The sequence below is a fragment of the Chelonia mydas genome, chromosome 5 (genome assembly GCF_015237465.2).
Source record: "Chelonia mydas isolate rCheMyd1 chromosome 5, rCheMyd1.pri.v2, whole genome shotgun sequence".
Lineage (NCBI taxonomy): Eukaryota > Metazoa > Chordata > Testudines > Cheloniidae > Chelonia > Chelonia mydas.
In genome coordinates, this window is record NC_051245.2 from 117,335,391 (window position 1) to 117,359,286 (window position 23,896).

The following is a 23,896-nucleotide window of genomic DNA, read 5'->3' on the forward strand; positions in this document are numbered from 1 at the left end:
ATACTTCCTTTCTTTGTAAAATACTTTGAGATCTATGGATGAAAAGCACAATATAGCCCTGATCCAAAACCTATAGGAGTCCATAAGGAGCTTTCTACTGACTTCAGTGAGCTTGGAATCAGGGTCTATGAGTGCTGGGTTATTACTATTAGCTTGATCCACTGGGAGTCTTTCCTTCCATACTGCTGTCAAGGGCTTGTGTCTTCTTCCCCTGACATTTATCCGTTGGTATTGTCATTCATGAAATTGACAGTAGTTCTGTCTAACTGTGGTAGTTATATGGCCTCCATTACCATGATATCAAGCATCTCGCAATATGTGGTGTTTTTATCCTCACGATATCCCTGTGAGGTAGGGAAGTGCTGTTATGCCCATTTTACAGGTGGGGAACTGAACGACAGAGAGACTTATGGGCCAGATTTTTAAAGGTATATATAGGCACTTAGCTCCCATTGCACTCTGGTCCTACGTGTCTTGTCCGAGGTCACACAGTCTGTGGCAGAGCAGGGAATTGAATTCAGGTAAAAAAAAAAAAACATCCCCATACCTGAAACTGATTAGCAGCCTTGTTGGCAGCCTCAGGCATAGAGCCTGAGATTCCCTCTCACTTTGAGACATGTCCCTTGTGCACCTGAGTTGAGACACATTGACTAGGGATGTGTGGAAAAACTTGCCTTTTTGCTGGTGGTGCTGAACCTTTTCTGTGGACAAACAGAGGACGTCAGTTTCTAGGGCTGTCAGGCCTTCACCTTTATGAACAGTCTATTCACATACACGTTTTCAGCTGCAGAGACAGTATATTAATCCTCAGAGGCTCTTTCACTGCAGTCTTCACTGTGCATTTCTATTCACAGCCCATCACTAGAAAATCCTAGCTGTAAAAGCTGAACTTTAAGGGCCAAAATCATCCCTGATAAAGCTTCTTTGACTTCAGTGGAGCTACACCAGGCATGCAGTTGGCTCTGAGATTTCTTCAGGAGTTCAGTCTCGCGCTAACTCGTGCCAGGAGGTGATTCACGGAATGTGTCTGATCGGCTGACGTGTTTTTACTCTCCTTGTCTCTGGTGTGTAGGAATCAGCTGTGGAGTGCCTCCACCTTTAGAAAATGGATTTTATTCTGCTGAGGACTTCTTTGCGGGTAGCACGGTTAGCTACCAGTGCAATAATGGCTATTATTTGTTGGGGGATTCAAGGATGTTCTGCACTGACAATGGAAGCTGGAATGGCATCTCGCCGTCTTGCCTTGGTGAGATATGTCACTTACGTGGCTGTATTATTGATGTTACAGGCTAAATCCTGCTCCTCTTCCTCTCCCAAAACTCCCATTGACTCCAGTGGGAGATTGACATTGGTAAGACTTGCAAGATCGGGCCCAATGTGATTTGCATTTGAATTGTGTTTATTTTATTTTAACTTTTGTAGCGCTCATCTCACACTCTAGGCTCATTAAGTCATCAGAAAACATGAAGACCATGTTAAAAGCAAAGCCGAAGATCTTCCAATCCAACATAAGCTCCCTTTATACATGACCTCCATTGCATAGCACAGCCTCCAACAGTCTCCGTTACAACCGCAAAGCTGATCTCACCCCATCTGTTGTTCTACCCTCTCACTATTCTCTCCCTCACAGAAAAAGCCTGTGAAAACAGGTCCATTTTATAACAGGTCTTAAGTTCACCATATCTGGGCCCTGCCAAACCTTGCATGGTTTCTGGAGGACTCGGAACCCAAGCCATAGGATGTTAGAAGCCAAGACCTTGCACTACACGCCAGGAGCCTGAGTCTCCACTGCCTAGCACATTGTGTAGTCATTTACACGGGTGAAAAGTGAGTGTGCATTGCGTGGGAAACACAACGTGCCTGATTCCTCATGGCCCTGCACCTTATGCAGTCATTTACACCAGTCTAAAGTGGATGTAAAATGTGACAAGATCAGAATAATAATGATTTACATGCCCCTTGCTGTAGCGTAAATGACTGCACAACGTGCAGAGCGTTGGAGGGTCAGTCCCTACCATTCTGATTTGATAGCATTTTATATCCACTTTGAGCTCTCTTGACACAGGTATAAGCTGGTTAAAGTGCGTGCAAGGCAGTGGGGAATTAGACTCCCCATATGTTTTATCTCTTAACATTTTTCGTTGCCATGCACCAATGTGAAAAAACTTTTCCGTTTAGAATTATTGTTTGTATTGGATTGTTTGGTTAAATGGTTGAGAATAAGTACACACTCCTAAGGAGTAGACAGCCCTACGTTTGTTTGTTTGTTGCCCAGTCACTCCAGTATTTCTGCATTGTTTGCAGAGACTGGGATAAATGCTTTGCTGACAATAACCACAGCAGTGTGTTTGCATTATGGAGCCCGTACAACATCATTCTGTTGAGTAGTTCTTAATGAAGAATTTTCCTGCCCCAAAAGGATCTGGTTTATATAAGGAATAATCCCTGCTGCTGGGATTTTTCAATGAGATAGTTTTGAACCGTTCCCTACAATAGGTAACTCGTATACATACCGAGCTTGCTTCTCCACAGTAGAAAGCCAGTGATTAGAATATGAAATGAAACAAACGGGGGCAGGGACGGTCTCTTTTGTTGGATTGTCGGTAGAGCACCTAGCATAAGGGGGCCTAGATCTTTGGTAGAGGTTCTTAGGCACTATCGTCATTCACATAATTAATAATTCTAATTATAGATTTCTACCTCATTTTAACCTTTCCAGTATCAGACAACTCCAAACATCTTAGCAGGCTTCTAATATAGTAACAGTCTGCTCAGCACAGAAAGGGCTGTTTCTGTGTTTTCTGATCAAAGTGCTTACCTTGTGAGCTAAGCAATCATGTCCCCCATTTTACAGATGAGAAAGCTGAGACATAAAGAGGATGTGAGTAGAGTTTAGAGTGAAAGAGTCCTCACTCCTATCCTTTTGCCCAAACCACTAGGGTACACCCCTCTCTCAGTATGAACTAAAACACCCATTCATATGCCTTCCTGGAAACAAAATAACTGGCATAATAGGACATTTCCTGGGCTCAATGAGAATATTCCCTGAATGTGGAGTAACAGACTGTTTCCAGTTTCCCCTAATGTTGGCAATCTTTTATTTTACAGTAAATTAACTGTTTGTATAAATATTCCATTTTATTATTCTATTTTTATTTCCACTGTTACAATGCATCAGAGAAGTGATTCAGTAAATGGTAGGTTTTTAATGATACCTTTTAAAATGATCCCTGGCAGACATTTCGAGTGATGTAAATTGAAAACAATGTTCTTTACAAACACTGCCCTCAGGACATTTATTTTTGCAGATGTCGATGAATGTGCTGTTGGATCAGATTGCGATGAGCATGCTTCTTGCCTTAATACAAACGGGTCCTATGTATGTACTTGTATCCCTCCTCATACAGGCGATGGCAAAAAATGTGCAGGTAATGAGATCAAATTTTCAACTACCTGGGGATGGCAAAGGAGGCCTACTCTCGCTTCGTAGATTAAGTTCCTCTTTGTGGTAAAGGGATAGCGGGTAAAAAAAAAAAACCAACAACAAACTTCTTTCTTGTAACCTGGGCACATTTACTTTAGAAATCACGAGACAGTAAATTTGGATCTCCCACATTGCCATTTTTGTAGCATCACTCTTCAAAGTAGATCTGCGCTTTCAAATGCACAAAGAAATATGTAAAATGTAAGTGCCTAAATAGGGATTGGGATGCCTAACATTAGGCACTGAAGTTTGAAAATTTTGACCTAACTAACTTGCTATAGTCAAATGCCAGCACAGTGGAAGATTTGGAAATAGATATGTCACCTGACTCGCAGTCCAGTGCCCTATATGCCTGGACCACACTGTATCCCGTGGAGGGAAAACATGAGGTTGGAGCTGGTTAATGATACTAGTTCAGTCCCAGTGCAAGAAGGGTCAACTGCACTGAAATTAAGTCAGTTGCACAAGCTTATAGTGGACCCAGCTTACATGAGGAACAGAGAAAAGCTGAGGAGATTCTTAAAAATACATATAGATATTTTTCCCCATTCTTTTTTTGTCTGATTTTCACAAAATGCCTAGACAAATGTCACTCAGCTTGTTTGTAAGCACTCACGTTTAGTGATGCCACGCTGCCTGTTGTTAGTACGCTCTGTTGATGGTATGTCTGCTTTCACAGAACCAGTAAAATGCAAGAATCCAGGAAATCCAGAACATGGTCATTCTTATGGTGACAATTACAGTGTTGGTAGTGAAGTTACTTTCTCCTGTGAAGAGGGTTTCCAGTTGATAGGAGCAACCAGAGTCACATGTTTGCAGTCTGGAGGATGGAGCCACCTTATACCATACTGTGAAGGTATTGTCTTGGAGCGCTACTGTGTGTTTACTGAAAGGAAATTCAACAGTTGGTGTTAAAGCACAGTGGAGGAAAAGAAGGAATCGAAATGGCTTTCTATGTAGAGATGGATGGAGCACCAGAAAAACCACTTCACATCAGGCATATCTATGGGGCACAGTCCCAATTATTCACCTCCAGTTAATCAAACTTTTGGTTAACTGAAGGTGGGTGGTGTCCCCAGAAGCAATATCTCTCTTTCTGCTTAACTACTACAACAATACGCTTATACAGCAAAGGTCCATAGCGTTGAATATTCATGGCCACATTGTATGGTTTTATTCCAGGCGTCTGAAAGCTCCACAGGGTTATTACTGATCCAGTGCAGCCAGGAAGACTGTGTGCGGAAGACTGTGTGGCTGACACTGATCTGTGGCTGGCCGGTGTCCCCACCTGATCTCAAGTCTGATCTAGGGCTTGATGTGCAGAGACTTTATCTCCACAGTGGGCTATATGTCCAACAAGTGCCAACCGGCAGTGACTGATGATGACTTCAGTCCTCTCGAGGCCAGTTCTCAATGATACATCCCTATTACTGATAAAATAAAACCATCTTATGCTCAGTAGTTGCCCCTGGCAGTGCATATGAAATGCCTCCAGCCTCCGGATGTCTTGTTTAAGCCATATCCATGTTTCAGATCCATATAAGAGGATCGGAAGCACAGAGGTTTGATAAATCCATACTTTATATGTAATTTCACCTTCTTTTGGCTCCAGACACTATGCAGGTCCTTCATGGCTGAGGTTTCTGAACTGATTCTTCTTAGCATGTCCATCAATCAATGACAATGTTACTGCCTCAATAGATAAAATCATCCACTACTTACACAGTTTGTCTGGCAGCACAGATGTCTTGTCTCACAACTTTTGTGCTGATACTCTGAATTTTTGTTTTTACCCAATAAATCCTTAGTCCAAGGGCAGCTGCCACAAGCTGGAAGCTCCCTCGTGCATCTTTAAGGTCATTTGCATCCTGGTCGAAGAGGGCGACATCATTCGCATAGTCCAAGTCTGTAAAAGAAGTTGAACCGGCAATTACACTGGTATTTGCAGAGACATGTTCAAGGAGCCAATGTGCTGTGCGGCAGAATAGGCCTAGGGCGAGGACACAGCCCTGCTTCATCCCAGATCTAGAGTAAGACCACTTGGATCTGTGGGTCTCCCATCACATCCATGCCCCGTAGTCATTATGTAGGTCTTAAATTAACTTCATGTGGATGTCAGGAATGCCACTAGGGCCTTCCACCAGGTAGCTCTGTCAACAGGATCGAAGGCTGCCTTTAGGTCTACATATGCTGCCGTCAAAGGACAATTGAATTTGCAATGGATCTCAGATAAAAGATGAAGAGCAAGTAGTCCATTGTAGATCGTCCAGCAGTGAAACCTGATTGCTCGGGGCAGTGGCATTTCACAAGAAGAGGCTGGGGCTGGGACAAGTAGGACAAGTGTAAAAACTTTTCTGGGAACAGCAAGCGGAGTTATTGGCATGTAGTGATAGCACTCAGTGCCTTTCCCCAGTGGGATGACAATCCTTTTCATCTACTCTGCTGATATCTGCCCAGTAGTAAAAGCCCAGACAAAAGGTTGGTATAATGTTACACTTACGGACTCTGTGGTGCACCTGAGGAGTTTGGGTGTTATGCCATCAGGTCCAGTAGCATGCCCGCTTCCCAGTTTCTTTATGGCAGAGTGGACCTCTTCCGTCGTAGATACATCTACCCACGTTTCAGGGTCAGAGTTTGCATCTACTACTAATACGCCCACATGTTACTACTAACACATCCAGATCTGGGCATGAAGTCTCTTCAGGATGGTTAAATGCCTTACCTTAGACGTCCATCCCGTGCTATGCTGCACATTGGGCTTCCCACATTTGCCATCCTTGCCTGTCAACTGCCCTTCTCTCCAAATCTTCCTATTTCATGTTGAGGTGCTTGATGTCATTCAAAACTGTTCGTTTCCATGTTATTCACGGTCTTCCTCTCTTTCCTCTTGCGTTTTCTGGCTTTCATTCAAGGGTGGTATTTAGTAAGCGTTCTTTTTCCATTCTCAGCACATGTCCCAGCCACTGATGTCTTCTTTTGTAGATTATTTGTGAGAGGGTGCTTTGTCCAGTAATTTTTCTGACTTCTTCATTCGTCTTCGTATCTCTCTATGTTATTCCCAATATTCTTCTCAGACATTTGTGATGAAATGCATCCAGCTTTTGCATATCTTTCTTGGTAAGTTGCTATGTCTCACTGCTGTATGTTGTGATGGCGATAACAGTTGCTTTGTACACGTTCAGTTTTGTCTTGAGGAAGATGTTTTTGAGTTGCCAGATGTTTTGATTCTTCCAAATGCAGCATTTGCCTCCCCGATTCTTCTTCTTATGTCCTCGGAACTGGTACCATCTTGGCTGATGATACTTCCAAGATATGTAAAATTGTCCACCTTCTCCAGTTTCTCTTCTTCAATTTTGATTTGTTCCCTGTAGTCGCCATTAACATAACTTTACATTTGTTTGCACTGTATCTCAAGCCTGTCTTCTCCATTACTTCTTTTACTTGGTTTGTGCCTTTTTGCAGTCCGCTGGCATCTTCATTGACAAGATAGATGTCGTCAGCAAAGCCTAGATCAAATAGCCTTGAATTGTTCCATTTTAAGCCATATGTATCACTGTCACATTGTTTTAATCCATAGTCGATGACTAGTATAAACAAAAACGGAGTCAGTACGCACCCCTGCTTTACACCTGTCTTGATGATGAATGGCTTACTCAGTCCATTTTCCATTTAATGCAGCATTGTGAGTTGGCATAGAATGCCTTCATAATGTTGATTAATTTTATTGAAATTCCATATTGTTCCACAATTTTCCACATTGTTTCTCTGTTTACACTATCGAATGCCTTTTGAAAGTCCACCTAATTGATGGCACTTGTGTACTCAATAATGCATCTCAGGGGGAAAATAGCATCTGTGCACAATCTCCCTTGTCTAAATCCAGATCGTGTTCACGTCGGATGGTATCCATCTTTCCTTTCCTTCTATTAAGGAGGACTGCTGCTAATACTTTTCCTGTGACAGATAAAAGTGTTACTCCGCTCCAGTTTGAGCAATTCTTTGGAAACTTGATTATGATAACGAGGGTCCATTCTTCCAGCACTTTCTCCTCCATCCATATTTTGTTACATAGCGAAAAGATGACTGATTCCATGTCTTCGCCTCCATATTTAAGCATCTCACGATGAATGCCGTCCAAACCAGGTGCCTTGTTGTTTTTCAGCTTCTGCAATTCTTTTTTTTACTTCTTCAATTTTTACCTCAGTACATCTATGTCTAGATCTAATGATTTATCATTGTTAAATTCCAGTCTTGTAGTTGGTTCTGGTTGGTTTAGCACTTCTTTGAAGTGTTGCACCCATCTATTTTCTTGTTCCTCCTGTGTTTTCAACATTTCTCGTGGTTTCCCTTTCACTGGGACACTTCTCAATTTTGATCCATATCCTGTTAACAGTTTCAGGATCGTGTAGACTGTTCTTGCATCATTTCTTTCCCCTGCTTCTTCAGCTTCACTAGCCTTACATTCTAGCCAACTTCGCTTCTCTTTTTTGCATCATTTCTTTACTACTTTGTCAAAGTTCCTGTAGGTGTGTTTTGTTTCTTCAGTCACATGTTGTAGTACTAGAGCTTTTTGTTTTCTTCTTTTGTCTATCATTTTCCATGTTTCTTCTGAGTATTCTTTCTGTCTTTTGAGGACTTCTTCTTGGTTGAGCATGTTTTACTATCAGACTTATTTAGCAGCATAAACTCTGCCCAAAGTCCAATTTTGGATCAAAGTTATTTCATAGCTTTGAATGCAGGTTGTAATTTATTAGATCTTATTCCCTCATTTGCCTCTTTTGCCAAGTTCTCAAACTAAGCTTCACAGTCCCCTTTTGCTCTCACCTGAAAAATAACTGGTAAACATTTACATACAGTGTTGTCAGGGCACACTCTGGCCTCAGATTTCTTTGGCAAAATTTGAAATGTCTCATCAGATAGCTGGTGACATCACTTGTAGCATTTCAGTTTTGGAATGACATCTATGGCTTCTCAAATGACTGTACTTATGACAGTCCAAGTTTATTCTACATTATCCAGTGGAACGCCATGTGCACTGAATTTGTTATGCTACGTTATGTTATGTTATGTAATGTTGTTATGTTATGAATTTTCATAGATGCTTTGTGCCTACTGTGTCATAACGAGCTTGCTCTTTTGTTGAAATAGGGGGGTAATTGCCATTTTAGCAACCAGAAGAAGATGGTTAGTAGTTGCCAAAGCTTCTGCACCTCTGTAAATCCAATATGACCATGCTGTACTACAATTCTGGACCAATATATGATCCAGCTCCTTCCTCGTCCAGCCATCATTGTATATCCAGGTTTCCCAATGGATGTCCCAGTGCTTGAACCAACTGCCAGTGATGGTCATATTATGACAAGCACAACAGGAGAGAAATATAACAGAGCTATCATTGCTGTTCCAGAGCAAAATAGCCTGAGAATAAGCTCAAAGCCATTTCTGGGACAACTTGGTGTGGCATTCATATCTGCAAGTATAATTTCATTGTGTGGCAGAACAGACTGCATCTCTGCTGCTAGGTGCTGAGAAAATGTGTCTTTATTAGCATCTATTGCTTCCTCAGTGGGAATGTAGGTTACAGCGATGCACAGTTGCCCATGGCAATGCATCAGCCTTGCATATAGTGGTCGATCAGAAATATGGAGCCACATTGTGAGTAATGTATTAGAGTGCTACCTTGTAAACGTGTCTTGTTTCCTCCAGAGTACAGTAGACTTGTGTTCTCCATAGAATGTTGACCATTTTTTGCAAGTCTCGCCTCGGTTATCCCCGCAACGGCAGTGTTAAATCTTTTCAACTCTAGGACTAACACAGCCTGGCACCCAACCTCATTTAGCATTAGTACATTCCAGGTGGCAAATCGAATGGATTTTCTCAAATTAGTCATGGACGCCATAGGCATTATGGAGTTCGGCCTAAAGTGTGGATCGTGTTTTATCAGATGCCCTTTGATTCACCGTGTCTCCTTGGTACAGGAGAGTGGTGATTTTGTTTGGGGACACCAGCCCCCTTCCCAGAATGCCTTGTGCATGAAGCAGATGGTTCTGAAGTCATAGCTTGTCTGCCTTCGCCACCGTTTGGGAATATTTTCCCTTCTCTGCTGGGTCTGCCGTTGGCCTTTTCTCGTAACCCACAGAAGGGGCCAGTTGGAACCAAGGCTCACATTGGCAAGGGTGACCACACCCCTAAGTGATGCTGCAAATAATGCTGCTCTACCCACTACCCACATGCTTACACAGAATCCAGTAATTCCAGAGGCTGCAACTGTCTTCAAACCCTTTGGGGGGAAATGAGGTGATCCTTTGCTCTACAGCTCTTCTGTTTAAAGTGTGCCCCTAGGATCCATATGAAAGTTATAACTTACATCAAGCCAGCTGTTATATACTGTCACTTTTGTTGTTTTGTGCTGTAAGGTAGGAAAATTGGGAATGTTTGTTTAATAATCAGTTTTTCCTCCCAAGATGCCTGCTTTTCTGGTCATTTTTTCCCTTGTTTTAACCCCCACACCCACACTGTACTCCTGGAGGTCCCATGGCGCAGTGACCAACCGGCACAAAGAAGCCCATCAAGGCTTTACCTTTATCCAAGGGACCTCTTGAGCAATGTGAAGCATCCGTGTACCATTCCTCCTCTGCTTCCACATCCCTAAGGGCTTGCTACTTTTTCTGAAATGTTGTTTTGTAAAAGGACATTGTCAAATTGAATTTGATGCAAATTTTAAAATAAAATAAAAAATCCAGTGGAAATGGCTGTCTTTAAATGAACATTCCCCTGCAGTGCTTTTAACCCTAATCCTATCCCTGAAAACCTCTGCATGAAACTAACTATAAACAAAGGTGAAACTGACTTCATTGATTTTCATTGTCCAAGCTGTATAAAACTCAAAGAGCATAAATAGTGACGAGTAGATTAGACAGTCTAAAATTCTCTCACCCGTTATAGTAGACAGTGATATTAGTAAAATAGGTAAAGGGATGTGTTTGTTTTTGCAGTTTCATTGTTAAGCGATCGTGCCCCTTGACACAAAAGATTTACCCTTTTAAAAATAATTTATCTTGATCAGACGTTTCATAGACACTAAGGCCCTAATTCAGCAAAGCATGTAAGCACGTATTAACTTTAAGCAGCTGATTAGTCCCATCCTTATCCGGCAGAGCATGCATTTGAAGTTAAGCACATGTGTAAGCATTTTGCTTAATAGAGACAAAGTGCTTTTCTGAATTGGTGCGCAAACTGCTGACTACAAAAGTCAGTGCCCCTGCTTCCACAAAGCACTAGTGTGCCAAAGCAGACACTCTGGACAGTAGCACATAGCAAGGTTCTATTTTAGGCAATGAAGAATCTGCTTGCCTAGCTGATATCTTCTCATAGGACAACAAAGGTCCTCCCAGCTTCTTGTTCCTCAATTAGGAGAAAAGTGTGACATGAAAGCAACCAAGATGTTTCCAATAATTAACAAATAAAGCTATAGCAAAATCAATTACTCCTGGAAGAGCAAATCCCGCTTCCCTGACTCAGGCAAGTCCCCACTATGTCCTCATTGCAAGTACTTGTGTGAGTAAGGCCAACGGGATTCAGCCCTAGTTGGCATTTCCACAGAAATCGGAATTTTCTTGTCTGCATCTTGGACCTGTGCTGTCTAAACAATTATTTTTGATGTTCTCTCTTTAAAGCTGTATCCTGTGGTAGTCCAGTTATTCCAGAAAATGGTGCCATTGAGGGCTCAAATTTTACATATGGCAAGAAGGTGCTGTACAGGTAGGAGATTCATTGTATTTGGAGCAGTACTGTAGTAAGAGTCTGGAAGCAAATGAGAAAAACAACAACTGGATTTAAAAAGAGAGTAATTGACCTGCACAAAGTGGGGAGGAAAGTAATGGAACAATGAACAGAATCCACCCAAAACCTCACCCATTAATCCTTTCATGGGGTTCACAAATTATACAATACTAGGTTGCATTTATTTTAATATACAGGGTAGAAAACGAATATTGCGGAGCACTGTACCTGGACAATCATTCTGTAGTTAGCATATGATGTTTTACTTATTCCACGTAATGGGCTGTATATTAACAAAGCCCTTGAAATAATGCTAGTACAGTATAGTGGGCCTATTACTCTGTCCCCATTCATCACCCCAGAAACCCAGTTACCCCGGTATCAGCCTGTATTATTATTTTTATATGTATCGAGGTAGCACCTATGATCCCTAGTCACAGACCTAGACCTCATTGCTCTAGGTGCAGTACAAACACCGAACAAAAACAGGGCCCTGCCTCAAAGTGCTTATAGTGTAAGTATAAGACAAAAATCGACAGGTGAATGCAGTCAGACAGATGGGAGAGCAAGAGGAAACAATGAGACAATACTAGTCAGCATGATAGGCTGTGGTCTCAGCACACTAGCTGCCTAATGATTGCCAAGTATTTTCTCAGCATCATGTCAAAGAAGAGTTTAAGAGGGTCTTTAAATGGCCAGGATATCACAGAAGTCACTGTTGCGTTTTTAATGGTGTCCACTGTGCATACTGTGAAAGACACATAAATACTAACCAGACCTGTGGAATAGTCCGTTTTGCTTTGCAGAGCTGGGTACAAAAACCTACACTTTTTGTGAAAATTTGGCAAGTTGGGCCCAGCTAAATTTTTTCTATTTTCCCAAAGAAACAGCTTTTTTTAGTGAAATCTCTTTGTTTGGCATTTCTACAAATTCTGAATAAAATATTCAGCACTAGTTCAAATACTATTCCATCCATACTGTCTCCTGGGGTATGCAGTACAACTCCATCCTTCCACCCACTGGCCAGAAGGATGGTGAAGGGACTTGAGGACACATCCACAACGTAGGGGCTAGTTAAAGACTGAAGCCACAATGTCCCTCTGTGGTTTTGGCCTTTGCATTCTGTTCAGGCCTGAGCCCACCTGACCTAACGGACCTAGGCTCAATTTCTCAAAAGAGGCCAGGCGACTTAGGAGTCTAAGTCCTATTTTGAAAAATGAGCTGAGCACTTCAGAGCCTAAATCTCATTGGAAGCATATGGGACATGGGCTCCTAAATCACTTAGGTGCTGTTGAAAATGTGACGCCTAGGAATCGCATCAATTTTTAGTGGGATGAGAGAGCATTTCCCTAGCTACAGGGGGGCGGGAAATCCTGAGCCTACAAAGCCGTTTTAGATCTCTGAGAATATTTAAGTTGAAGCCACAAGTATTCTCCTTTGCATAAATCTGCTGAAAACTTGGCTGTTCATCAGTGGAGCCAAATTTTTGTAATGGCACTAATCCTGTGCACTTTGTAATGTATGTGGGTAGGGGGGATGAAAGGGTTGCTTGGGGAGAATCCTATACAAACAAGATGTATGTATTTTATACTGATTTTCTTCTTTTAATGCAGATGTAACAAAGGATACAATCTGATGGGTGAAAAGGAAACATCGTGCCTTGCTAGTGGTGCTTGGAATCATGCTCCTCCTGCCTGTGAAATAGTAACATGTCCTAGCCCACAGGACATAAACAATGGAAAATACACACTGAGTGGCATGACATACCTTTCTACTGCATCATATAAATGTAACAGTGGATACAGGTAAAAGCTGTAGAATCAAGTCACAGGCACTCTTAAGTGCTGTGAAGATGCTGATAAAACGTAAAGACTTGCTGGAATGCTAATTCATATCTGATGTAGAGAGTGTCAGAGGAACACAATAATAGATTTAAGGATTTTTTTCATCTTTGAGATACTTTCTGTGTTTCACACAACATGCCAACATTTGTGGGGCGCTCATGTAGCATCAGTCATCTTATTAATGTTTAATTCATTCTCTTTATCACCAAGCTGTAAAGCACATTTCAAACATATGGAAATTAACCCAATATCAGAACCATATTTAAAAGTTCTTCTTTACACCTGAAAGGCTGCAGTACACTTAATTAGCTTTTATCTGTTTATGCAAAATTATTTTTATTATTATTTTGTAATGATCTTAAAATGCCAGCTAAAAAGGATCTTCCGTAAATTAAAGTGACCTTTATAGCCATTCTAATGAATGAATAAAATCAGTAAAATAGTGATTTATTTTAAGCTGGCGTTTTCATTTTACATTTGTGGATTGAGCCTTGTGTAAACAGATTTTTAGCAGACAATTAAAAATAAATAACCCCCATTATATTAAAAGAAATAGCTTTAATCATGTTACCTACTGTGCAAATTAAAAAATCCTTAATATTATCTATATCAGTTGCAAACACACACCTATACTGACATATATACATACATACTCTGGGCCTAATTCTCCTCTGCCGTTTACCTTGTGCAATTATTCACATCTGTGCAAATGAGCGCAAAGCAATGTGAAATGATAGCACAGGTGTAAGTGAATGGAGAATTCTGATTTAGTAGTGTTTTTACACATACTTTGTGCTCACTTTCAATTTGTGTAAATGACTACTTAAACTACAAGGCAAGGTAGAATTGGGCCTTATAGCTACAGTCCAGGCTCAATCCTGCACTCCTAACTTGGGCATAATTCCTACTAAAGTAAATGGAAGCTTTGTCTACGACTGCAGAATTAGGCCAACCAGACAATACATATCATATAGATCATGGCTTCTTTTATAGATGAAATCTATTACATGAAAATTACAGTTAATGTATAGTGTTGTTTCACAAATACCAGTTGCATCAATGTATTTTGAAGGCTCTTTTGTATAGTATGGGTTAATTTTTTTATTTTTTTTTTAATTCCTGCATAATGCCTAAATAATTGAGCTTTTTGTGGCCATCCTCCCTGGGTGTTTGGGAAATGAACTCCACCATCCCTTTTGGTAGTCACCACTCCCCTGGGTGTCGTGGCATCTGTGCAAGCATGGATCCAGTCCCTTCTGTAGTCCACCCCACATGCTCTTTTTCACACCAGCATGTTCCAAGCCCGTGCAGAGCCCACCTCCTTGGCAGTGCCACATCCTTATGTGCCGTGGCTCAGCACCGGAGATGGCCTTTCACCGGTGAATTATACCCTGCCATTTTGTGCATATCCCTTGGTGTTACTGTAGCTAAAGAAACCAAAAGATCAGCTAACTTCTAATAGCTTAGGCCTTTCCTCAGCCAGCAAAAACCTTTAACATCCTACAGGGAATGAATGACTTTTTGAAAAGTAATCTAAACATCAACATGTCCCTTAGCCTTTTGGGTGAACCAAGTTTCAGAGTTCTACAGATGCACATTGTGGTGGTGTATAAATGAATAACCTAATTCAAACACTGATGGCCCAATCTTGCAGTCCATAGATGGGCAAAACTTCCATTTTCTTCAATGGGAGTTTTATATGGGTCAGTAGAGCGATCCAGACCAGAACAGACTCTGTCAGCTTTCTCCTCTAGTAGTTCTGATCAACTGCTGTTCTGACAAAGTTAGCCATATATTTTGTGAACAGAGGGTAAAATCCTGGCCCCAATTAAATTAATGGCAAACTTCCCCATGACTTCACTGGGGCTAGGATTATAGCTAGAAGATATTTTCAAGGAGCTCCCGGCTTCTGTCCCACCCCCATACAAACTGTGGTTACAGATTAATAATAACCTTTAATTCTCTTAGCCTACAGGGTCCCCCAGTACTTGTGTGTGAAGCTTCGGCTAACTGGAACAGCATACCACCAGTCTGCAAAATTGTCTCTTGTGGATCCCCTCCTGCCATCAAAGATGCCATGATCAGTGGGAATAACTTTACTTTTGGCAGCACAGTCACTTACATGTGTAAGGAAGGGTATGTACATTAGCACTATTAGAATAAAGCCCACGATGAGTGAAAATTGTCAAGCCACACAGCAGCTCGCTCGCTGTAAGGCTGTGTCTTAATGCTATTCTTTGATGTCACATGCTCGTAAGAACATGACTGTTTTATTGATGCTCAATCATTAATTATTGGGTCGGTTGTAACTAGATGGAAATGAAAGGTGATTGACAGTTTTTGTGACGTGGAAAGTTTGTATGTGTCACAAATAGCCCATTTCCTCAGGCCATTTGTCAGGTTTCACAAGCCAGCTAAAGTTAGATGGGATACATACTTGAATGGGAGAGCTACAGGGAAGTCCAGTTGCTGAAGGCAGTGATACTGATAATTCAATTGGAGCCCCTTTCCCTCTAGTCCCTGTTGAAACAGAGCCCCAGCATGGTGTGATGCTGGCAGTGCCATATTTGAGAGGAGACATTTTGTAAAATCAAGGATCCCATGGCTCTTTTCATTAGAGTAATAATAAAGTGAATAGTGACTATTTCATCAGTAGATCTCAAGGCGCTTCACAATCTTTTAATGTGTTTATCCTCTCAACACCCTGGGAGGCAGGGCAGTGCTATTGTCCTCATTTAACAGATGGGGAACTGAGGCTCAGAAATGCTAAGTGACTTGCCCAAAGTCACACAGGAAGTCCATGGTGGAGCAGGGAATTGTACTCAGGTCTCCCACATCCTAGGCTGTGCCCTAACCACTGGACCTCCTTCCTCCCACTAGAGACAGAGATATTAATCCTGGTGTCAAGGCCAGATTCTAATTTGGGTGAATTACATTCTGCCTTCATGAACATCTCTCTGCAGTTTCAGCTATGCAGTGTCCTTCATTTTCTGTCTGTGTAGGACTTCTGTGCATTTTTAAATATACAGTACAGACCCGTTTGCGCGCGGATGTTAGGAGTCAAGCCATCAGGACCGCGTGTTAACGGACTGCAGGTTAAGAGGGCCGTGCTGAAATATCTTAAGATATCTATATATACATGTATAATTATCTAGGATTATATACGTATTCACAGCGTCCCAAATACTGCAGGCCTATCTGTTAACGGCGCTTTGCAAGAATATCAATTCAAATGTGTAATCTAATAAAACATTATTATTACTACACAGGGGTGAAAGTAACTCGACACTTACCAGTACAGGGCTGGGGTGGCTCTGGCCCCCGGAAGGGGTGGGGCTAGGGGGGGGTCAGCACTCCCCAGCCAGCCCTTCCAGGCCGCCTGGTCTGCGCCACCCGGGGTTCCCGTGGCAATTTAAAGGGCCCAGGGCTCTGGATGCTGCTGCTGCGGTAGCAGCGTCCGGAGCCCCGGGCCGTTTTAGATCGCCGGCGCCGGGGCAGCTGCTCCCTTTGCGCCCCACCCGCCCCCCCACCCGTCAGCCGCCATGGGGGGGCAAAAGGGGCAGGGACCTTAAAGTGCTGCAGGGTCCTTTGCCGCGGCAGTGCTCTAACTTTGCTGTGTCCCCCCGTCAGTGGTCCAGCTCTGCCGCGGCAAAGGACCATCCTTCAAGCGCTGCCTGCCACGTCGGCAGCCTGCTGGCAGGGTCCCTACCGGCAGGGCTGCCAGGGGGAAAGGGGCAGCAACGTTAAAGGACAGTCCTTTGCCACGGCAGCGCTTTAACATTGCTGCCCCTTCCCCCACCATCGGCGGTAAAGACGTACAACATGTTTCCACTCCGCACTTCCTGTCGATTTCTGTGTCGGTGAGTTAGTGAGCAAATCTGTAGCGCTACAGAGCAAGTTCCTGTACCGTGTGTTAACCAGTCTCACATGTTGAATAGGTAGCACTGGGAGGCCTGGCGCTACCGCACGTTAAGCGGATTCGCGCGTAAAGGCGTCTGTACTTTACGCCATATTTCATCCCAGAGGAGGTTGCAAAGTCCTGCAAAGACGTTCTCACACTTGCTTAATTTTGCACACTGGGAGTAGTCCTGCTGAAGTCATTAGAGCTACTCAGTGCATAAAGTTAAGCATGCACGTTAAGTCTTTGCAAGGTCAGGGTCTAAGTTCATAAAGCGTTTTGTTCTCCTTCTTGATGAAAGGAACAAAATAAATGTACAATCATTCTCCTTCCAAGCTGAAATCTTCAACATTGTGTCTGATATCATTACATTAAATTCTTCGTTTTCTTTTTCTTAAATGTGCTTCGACTCAAAATGCTTTGGTACTTATGGTACAAGTATTTTAAACAGGTCGGCTTAAAAGCATTTGGAGAAAACAACTGTCACCTCTATAGCAATGAATCTAATGATGGGTCATATTAAAAACTGGCACTTCTATATGCTTTTTTTCGTGGAATCCCAGCCAACAGTTTCTGAAAATAAATACTGCAGAAAGTCAAGAGTACTTTTACAGATGTGGCCAACAAAATCTAAACAGTTCATTTCCAGTCCTCAGCTGCAAAGATTCATCAGAGACTTTCACAGTGGGTTGTTGTTCATTGTCTTTTTGTATGAACACACCACAGAAAATGTAAGGCTTTAAATAAACAGACAACACATTTTGTGTTGAAACACCTGTAGTTTAAGTGGGATAATTGGCAGCATGACATGCTGCTTATGATCAAATCCCAGAGACAGATTTGCTAAATATAATATTACCCACTGACTACATATTAAAATTGCAGTATTTGTGAAGGATTGGAAACAAATTACATGTCATACTGAATTTTAAAAGTATTTCTTTTTATATATGTTGGTGGTTTCTTATGGAGGAGTCATTACCAACTGACTATATATCCATTAACAACAATATTTTTAGCTAACTAGCTTAGGATTTTGTACTGATATCTATTTCCGTAGTATCTGAGTACTTCATAGGTCAATTAGATTGGCATAGCAAACCCACTGGATTTCATAGAGTCTTCAACTCTTCTTCCTTCTCTAGTTATAAGCAGCTCTGCTTTGGGTAGAAGTTTGTGGTTTGTTTCCATTTGATGGGGAAGGTTGATTGTTATTGTAAATGTTGTTCTGACTGTGGTGGAAAAGCTTTACGAAAAGGTAAAGTCTTGCTGTGTGTCCAGAGAGCCACACTACCTAACCTGTTTCTCCATAGATAATAGGTTTTTCTATAGCAGCCTTTGGCATAGTATCTAAGCAGTAAACAGTCACACGAGAGTTGTGACTATTGTCTAAAGTGGACGCTTCACAGTTCTAGGAAGCTCCGCTTGTAGAGTTGTCCGGGGGATGTGGGGTGGCTTAACACTTCAGTTATCAGTCTAACTCCATATGTCGTTGGTTTTTTCCTGATCCACAGCTACACGTTAAGTGGCCCTGACACGGTAGAATGCTTAGCCAGTGGTGAGTGGAACATGAGTCGCCAGCAGTGCCTGGCTGTTTCCTGTGATGAACCTCCCCATGTGGAACATGCTTCTCCAGAGAGCGCCCATCGGTTGTTTGGCGATATAGCTTATTACTACTGCTCAGATGGCTACAGCTTGGAGGACAATTCCAAGCTGTTTTGCAATGCTCAAGGGAAGTGGGTGCCTCCTGCTGGCATGAAGATGCCCCACTGCGTCGCTGATTTTTGTGAGAGGCCGCCCACAGTGTCGTACACCATCCTGGAATCAGTTAATAAAGTAAAGTTTCCTGCTGGTTCAGCCGTGAGCTTCAAGTGTATGGAAGGTTTTGTCCTAAACACGTCTGCTAAGATTGAGTGCAACAGAGGTGGCCAGTGGACTCCGTCTCCTTTGACCATCCAATGCATCCCGGTTCGCTGTGGGGAACCGCCGAGTATTAGAAATGGCTATAAGAGTGGAGCCAACTACAGGTTTGGAGCAGTGGTGGCTTACAGCTGCAACAAAGGGTTCTATATCAAAGGAGAAAAGAAAAGGACATGTGAGGCCACAGGAGACTGGAGCGGTACCCTACCTACCTGCCATCCGGTGTCTTGTGGAGAACCACCCAAGCTTGAAAATGGAGTCATTGAGGTATGATAAGGGTTTTCCAAGCTGCTTGCTGTGCTGGCAAAGTTGAGGTGTCTTAAAGATTCCCACTGGCTAGCCCACTAAAGTTGAAGTAGGATGCAACTAGAACTGATAATCAAAAGGATGATGGGGATGGCCTTGTATCTTGTGAATTAGGCTTCTCAAAAACACAAGCCCATTAACAGAATTTCCTATTATGAGCAAGGATTTGATGTAGGAGACTCTGCCAATTGGTTTTCCTAATGTCTCGCTACATATTTGTCCTCTCCAGTCTGTGGGCCAATTCCCACTGCTCCCTAGAGATCTATCCAGCTGCTACAGCTAGCTTACAAACCTTACTCTTTTTGTGCTTACTACCAGAAACATCTGATCTGAAATAAACAGATAACTCTGGGATGAATTCTTCCTTTTGGATGTACACACCGCTCCCGCTGAGGGTAGAATTTGGCCAAACTGTCAAATTAAATTGAAATGAATAAAAGCTAGAAGTCAATAACATCATCAGAGCTAAAAGGTGTAATGAATGCAGCTTTTCTCTTATTGCTGGACCCGTGCTCTACTCTGGTGTACAAAGAAATGTTTTCATGCTAAACTTCATGGGGTATGGGCGGGAGAGGCGAGATCAAATTTATTTTTTATTTTAAAGGTCTAGCTTCAATTAGAATTGAGGCCGGAGGGGGAACAAACATCCTCTCTCGAGGGGTGAGGCTGCAGTAATAAGTTATAGGAAGAGTGGGATTCCAAGAGTGGGATTCAAGATTCCAAGAGTGAAACCAAACATGAAACTGCCTTTTACCCCTGAACTATGATTGTAACACAGTGGCCCCCATGTAATTAGGTTGATAACGGTAGGACAGTTCCACTAGGAGAAGTTGAGAGTCCATAATGTACCTGGAGCCATTTTAACTGCTTCCTTAAGGGAACAAACGCTTCTTATTATAATTACTTGTTTTCTTTCTCTTATGAAGGCCAGTTATAGAGAGTGGCTAAATCAGCTGAAAAAATGAAACTCCCTCACTAGTGCATTCTTATTTCAGTTTGCTCATTTATTATTATGTATTATCATGAATACTGTTTTTCTACCATAAGTATTCATTGTACCTATAAAGTTTTCTTTGCAGTATTGTACTTGCAGTCTCAGGTGTTCTGTCTCTACAGCAGAGGTTCTCAGACTGTGTTAATTATTATTGTTATTATTTCATCCAAAGCACTTTACAATAGTTAACTAACAGTACAAACAACATTTGGAAAGATTATTAAGTGGTCCACCGAGACCCTCAGCAATCTTCAAGTGGTCTGCGGGGAAAAAAAAGTTTGAGAACCACCGCTCTATACTGGATAAAGCTTTAAATTACAGAGCCATGTCATTTGCAGAGGTCGCCTCTGGCTACTTCCAACCTTCTGTTGCTCTTCTCCCTTTTTGTGTACAGATTTTTTTGCATATATGGCCAGGAAAACATTTTCTAGCTTTAAATTTTGAACATTAAACTTTAAAACTTTTTAATGTTTCATTCAGTGCAACTCTATTGACTTCAGCGGGTGCAAGTCAAGGCAGAACTTGCCCCCTATATTTCTAGTGCAGACATTTATTTCTTTGCAATCAATCCTTGTGTCTGGTTAGCAGTTAGATACAGAAAGACTAATAAAATCAAAATTCATCTGCCAGGGTCAAGAGTTTTTACATTCTACTTACCATTTGTCTCACCCATTTTACAGAGTACGACTGGCCGTTTCTTTGAGAACGAGGTGTACTACCAGTGTAATGCTGGCTACAAGCTAGTTGGCAGTTCAGTTGCAGTCTGCCAAGCAAATCGTCAGTGGCATAGTGAATCGCCACCTTCTTGTGTTCCTCTCAGTTGTGGCAAACCACCACCTATCCAGCACGGATATGCCAAGGGAGAAAGCTTTGATGTGGGATCCAAGGTTGAGTTTTTCTGCAATGAGGGCTATGAGCTGATGGGAGATGCCTCTTGGACGTGCCAGAAGTCTGGGAAGTGGAACAAAAAACAAAGCCAAAAGTGTGTGCCAACAAAGTGCCCAGAACCACCACTGATTGAAAATCACCTCGTCTTGAAAGAGATGGTTCACCAAGTAGGCGTTGTACAGTTTTCCTGCAAAGAGGGCTATGTCTTGCATGGTTCCTCGGCACTGAAATGTTTGCCGTCACAACAGTGGAATGATTCCTTTCCAGTCTGCAAGGTTGTACTGTGCCATGGGCCTCCATACATTCCCTTTGGTGAGCCTGTGGCATCATCTCTTCATTTTGGTAGCACCGTGACATACACCTGCATGGATGGGTTTTTACTGAAGGGAGAATCTACAATTGGATGCCAAGCTGATGGCTCCTGGAGCTTTCCATTGCCAGAATGTATTCCAGTAGAATGCCCCCAGCCTGAAGAAATTCAGAATGGCATTGTAGATGTGCAGGGTCTTACTTACCTCAGCACAGCACTGTACACTTGTAAACCAGGCTTTGAATTACTGGGGAACACGACTATTCTCTGTGGAGAAGATGGTCATTGGCTAGGTGGAAAGCCAGCTTGCAAGCCTGTTGAATGCCCAAAACCTAAGGAGATTCAGAATGGCAAATATTCATACACAAACTTTCATTATGGGCAGACTGTTACATATTTGTGTGACAGAGGATTCCAGCTCAAAGGGCTGAATGTACTGAGCTGCTTAGAGACAGGAGACTGGGACGCCGATGTTCCGTCTTGCAAAGCCATAAACTGTGACCCCCCTCGGCCCATTGAGAACGGTTTTGTGGAAGGTGCAGACTACAGCTATGGTGCTATGATCATCTATAGCTGCTTTCCAGGTTTCCAGCTGGCTGGTCTTGCCATGCAGACTTGTGAAGAGTTGGGATGGTCTAGCTTTACTCCAGTCTGCCTACCAACAGACTGTGGCCTGCCTCCCCATATTGACTTTGGGGAATATGTGCAGGTTAGAAGTGAAGAAGGACATTTTGACCAAGAAAGAATACATCTTACTGAGAGCCCTCCTCTTTCCCACACGTTAGTTGGTAGTAACTGGAAAGACATAAAAAGTCCTTTGAAGGAAACTAATGCAGTACAGTTAACAAACTTTTTATATGGAACCACAGTTATGTACACATGCTACTCTGGTTATGAGCTATTAGGAAACCCCATACTAGCTTGCCAAGAGGATGGGACGTGGAATGGTAGTGCCCCTGTCTGCATATCAATAGAGTGTGACTTACTCTCGCCCCTAGAGAATGGCTTTTTACATTTTACTGAGAATACACTTGGTAGCGTAGTGCAATATGCCTGTAAACCAGGGTATAAGCTAATTGGTTCCGACACCAGGCTGTGTTTGCCTAACCGACAGTGGAGTAATGCTGCTCCACATTGCGAGGTGGTATTGTGTCCCACACCTAACAAACTCATGAATGGAAATATAAAGGGAAAAAACTACACTTACAGGAGTGTGGTCCATTATGAATGTGATCCTGGGTACGAGTTAAATGGCTCAGATAAGAGGACATGCCAGGATAACCAAAAATGGGATGGGAATGAGCCTGTTTGCCTCCCCATTTCTTGTGGGCAACCAGCAGTTTTAGAAAATGGCCAAGTGGTTGGAGACGAATACACATTCCAAAAACACATGGAGTACAGCTGTAATGAAGGTTTCCAGCTGCATGGGGACAGGAGCAGAGTCTGCCTTGCAAATGGAAGCTGGAGTGGAATCACTCCAGTTTGTAAATCCATCAGGTGCACAGTACCACTACCTCTTCCCAATGGGGAAATTATTGGATCAGAATATGGCGTTGGGAAGGAAATTCAGTATCGCTGCAGTGAAGGCTACACGTTGCATGGAGCATTCATACTTACCTGTCAGGCTGATGGCACCTGGGATAGAGAAGCTCCATATTGTGAGCCAGTCAAGTGCGGACCCCCAGAAGACATCTCTCATGGCTTCCTGAATAGTTCAGGCTTCAGTTATGGGGAATACACACAGTATGTGTGTTTTCCCGGTTATGAGTTACGTGGAAATCCACTGCGGCAGTGTTTGTCCAACGGCTCATGGGGGGGAAGCCTCCCCTCTTGCCTCCCCTGTGAATGCCCCACGCCACTGATCCAGAACGGGGTTGTTATCGGGCAAGATTTCCGCTGCGGGAAAAGTGCACAATTTCAGTGCTTGGAGGGCTTTAAACTGCTAGGACCTTCTGAACTCTCCTGTGAGGCAGCCGGCAAATGGAGTTCTGCTTTTCCACACTGCAGGGGGATTTCATGTGGCTCCCCACCAACAATCCCCAATGCCTTTATCAGTGGAAGCAGCTCTGTGGATGAGAACGCTGTAATATATAACTGCATAACGGGCTTTGTCATACAAGGGAGGCCAGAGCTGACTTGTACAGATAAGGGCGTTTGGAGTGAGCCATATCCACTCTGCGAGCAGTTGTCCTGTGGACCCCCACCTTCCATTCCTAATGCAGTGGCTGTCGGAGAGGCCCATACCTATGGAAGCAGAGTCCAGTACAGGTAAGAAGGCTGCTGTAATTACATCTCCCTGAAATGTCAATGGAATGAACATAGGAAGATGGGGTGGGATCTGAGTTACTACAGAGAATTCTTTCCTGGGTATCTGGCTGGTGAGTCTGCCCACATGCTCAGGGTTCAGCTGATTGCCATATTTGGGTCAGGAAGGAATTTTCCTCCAGGGCAGATTGGTAGAGGCCCTGGG

At 42.8% G+C, this 23,896-nt stretch overlaps 1 protein-coding gene across 1 annotated transcript in view; it reads left to right on the plus strand.

The window, feature by feature from the left end:
* The window catches only part of SVEP1 (sushi, von Willebrand factor type A, EGF and pentraxin domain containing 1), a 171,614-nt gene that overhangs the window by 107,242 nt on the left and 40,476 nt on the right, over positions 1–23,896 (plus strand). The window contains exons 31-38 of the mRNA XM_037902114.2: positions 1,073–1,246; positions 3,309–3,428; positions 4,164–4,340; positions 11,161–11,245; positions 12,880–13,071; positions 15,079–15,246; positions 18,523–19,195; positions 20,909–23,694. Of these exons, the coding sequence (XP_037758042.1) occupies positions 1,073–1,246; positions 3,309–3,428; positions 4,164–4,340; positions 11,161–11,245; positions 12,880–13,071; positions 15,079–15,246; positions 18,523–19,195; positions 20,909–23,694 (4,375 nt within the window). The remainder of the gene's footprint in view (positions 1–1,072; positions 1,247–3,308; positions 3,429–4,163; positions 4,341–11,160; positions 11,246–12,879; positions 13,072–15,078; positions 15,247–18,522; positions 19,196–20,908; positions 23,695–23,896) is intronic.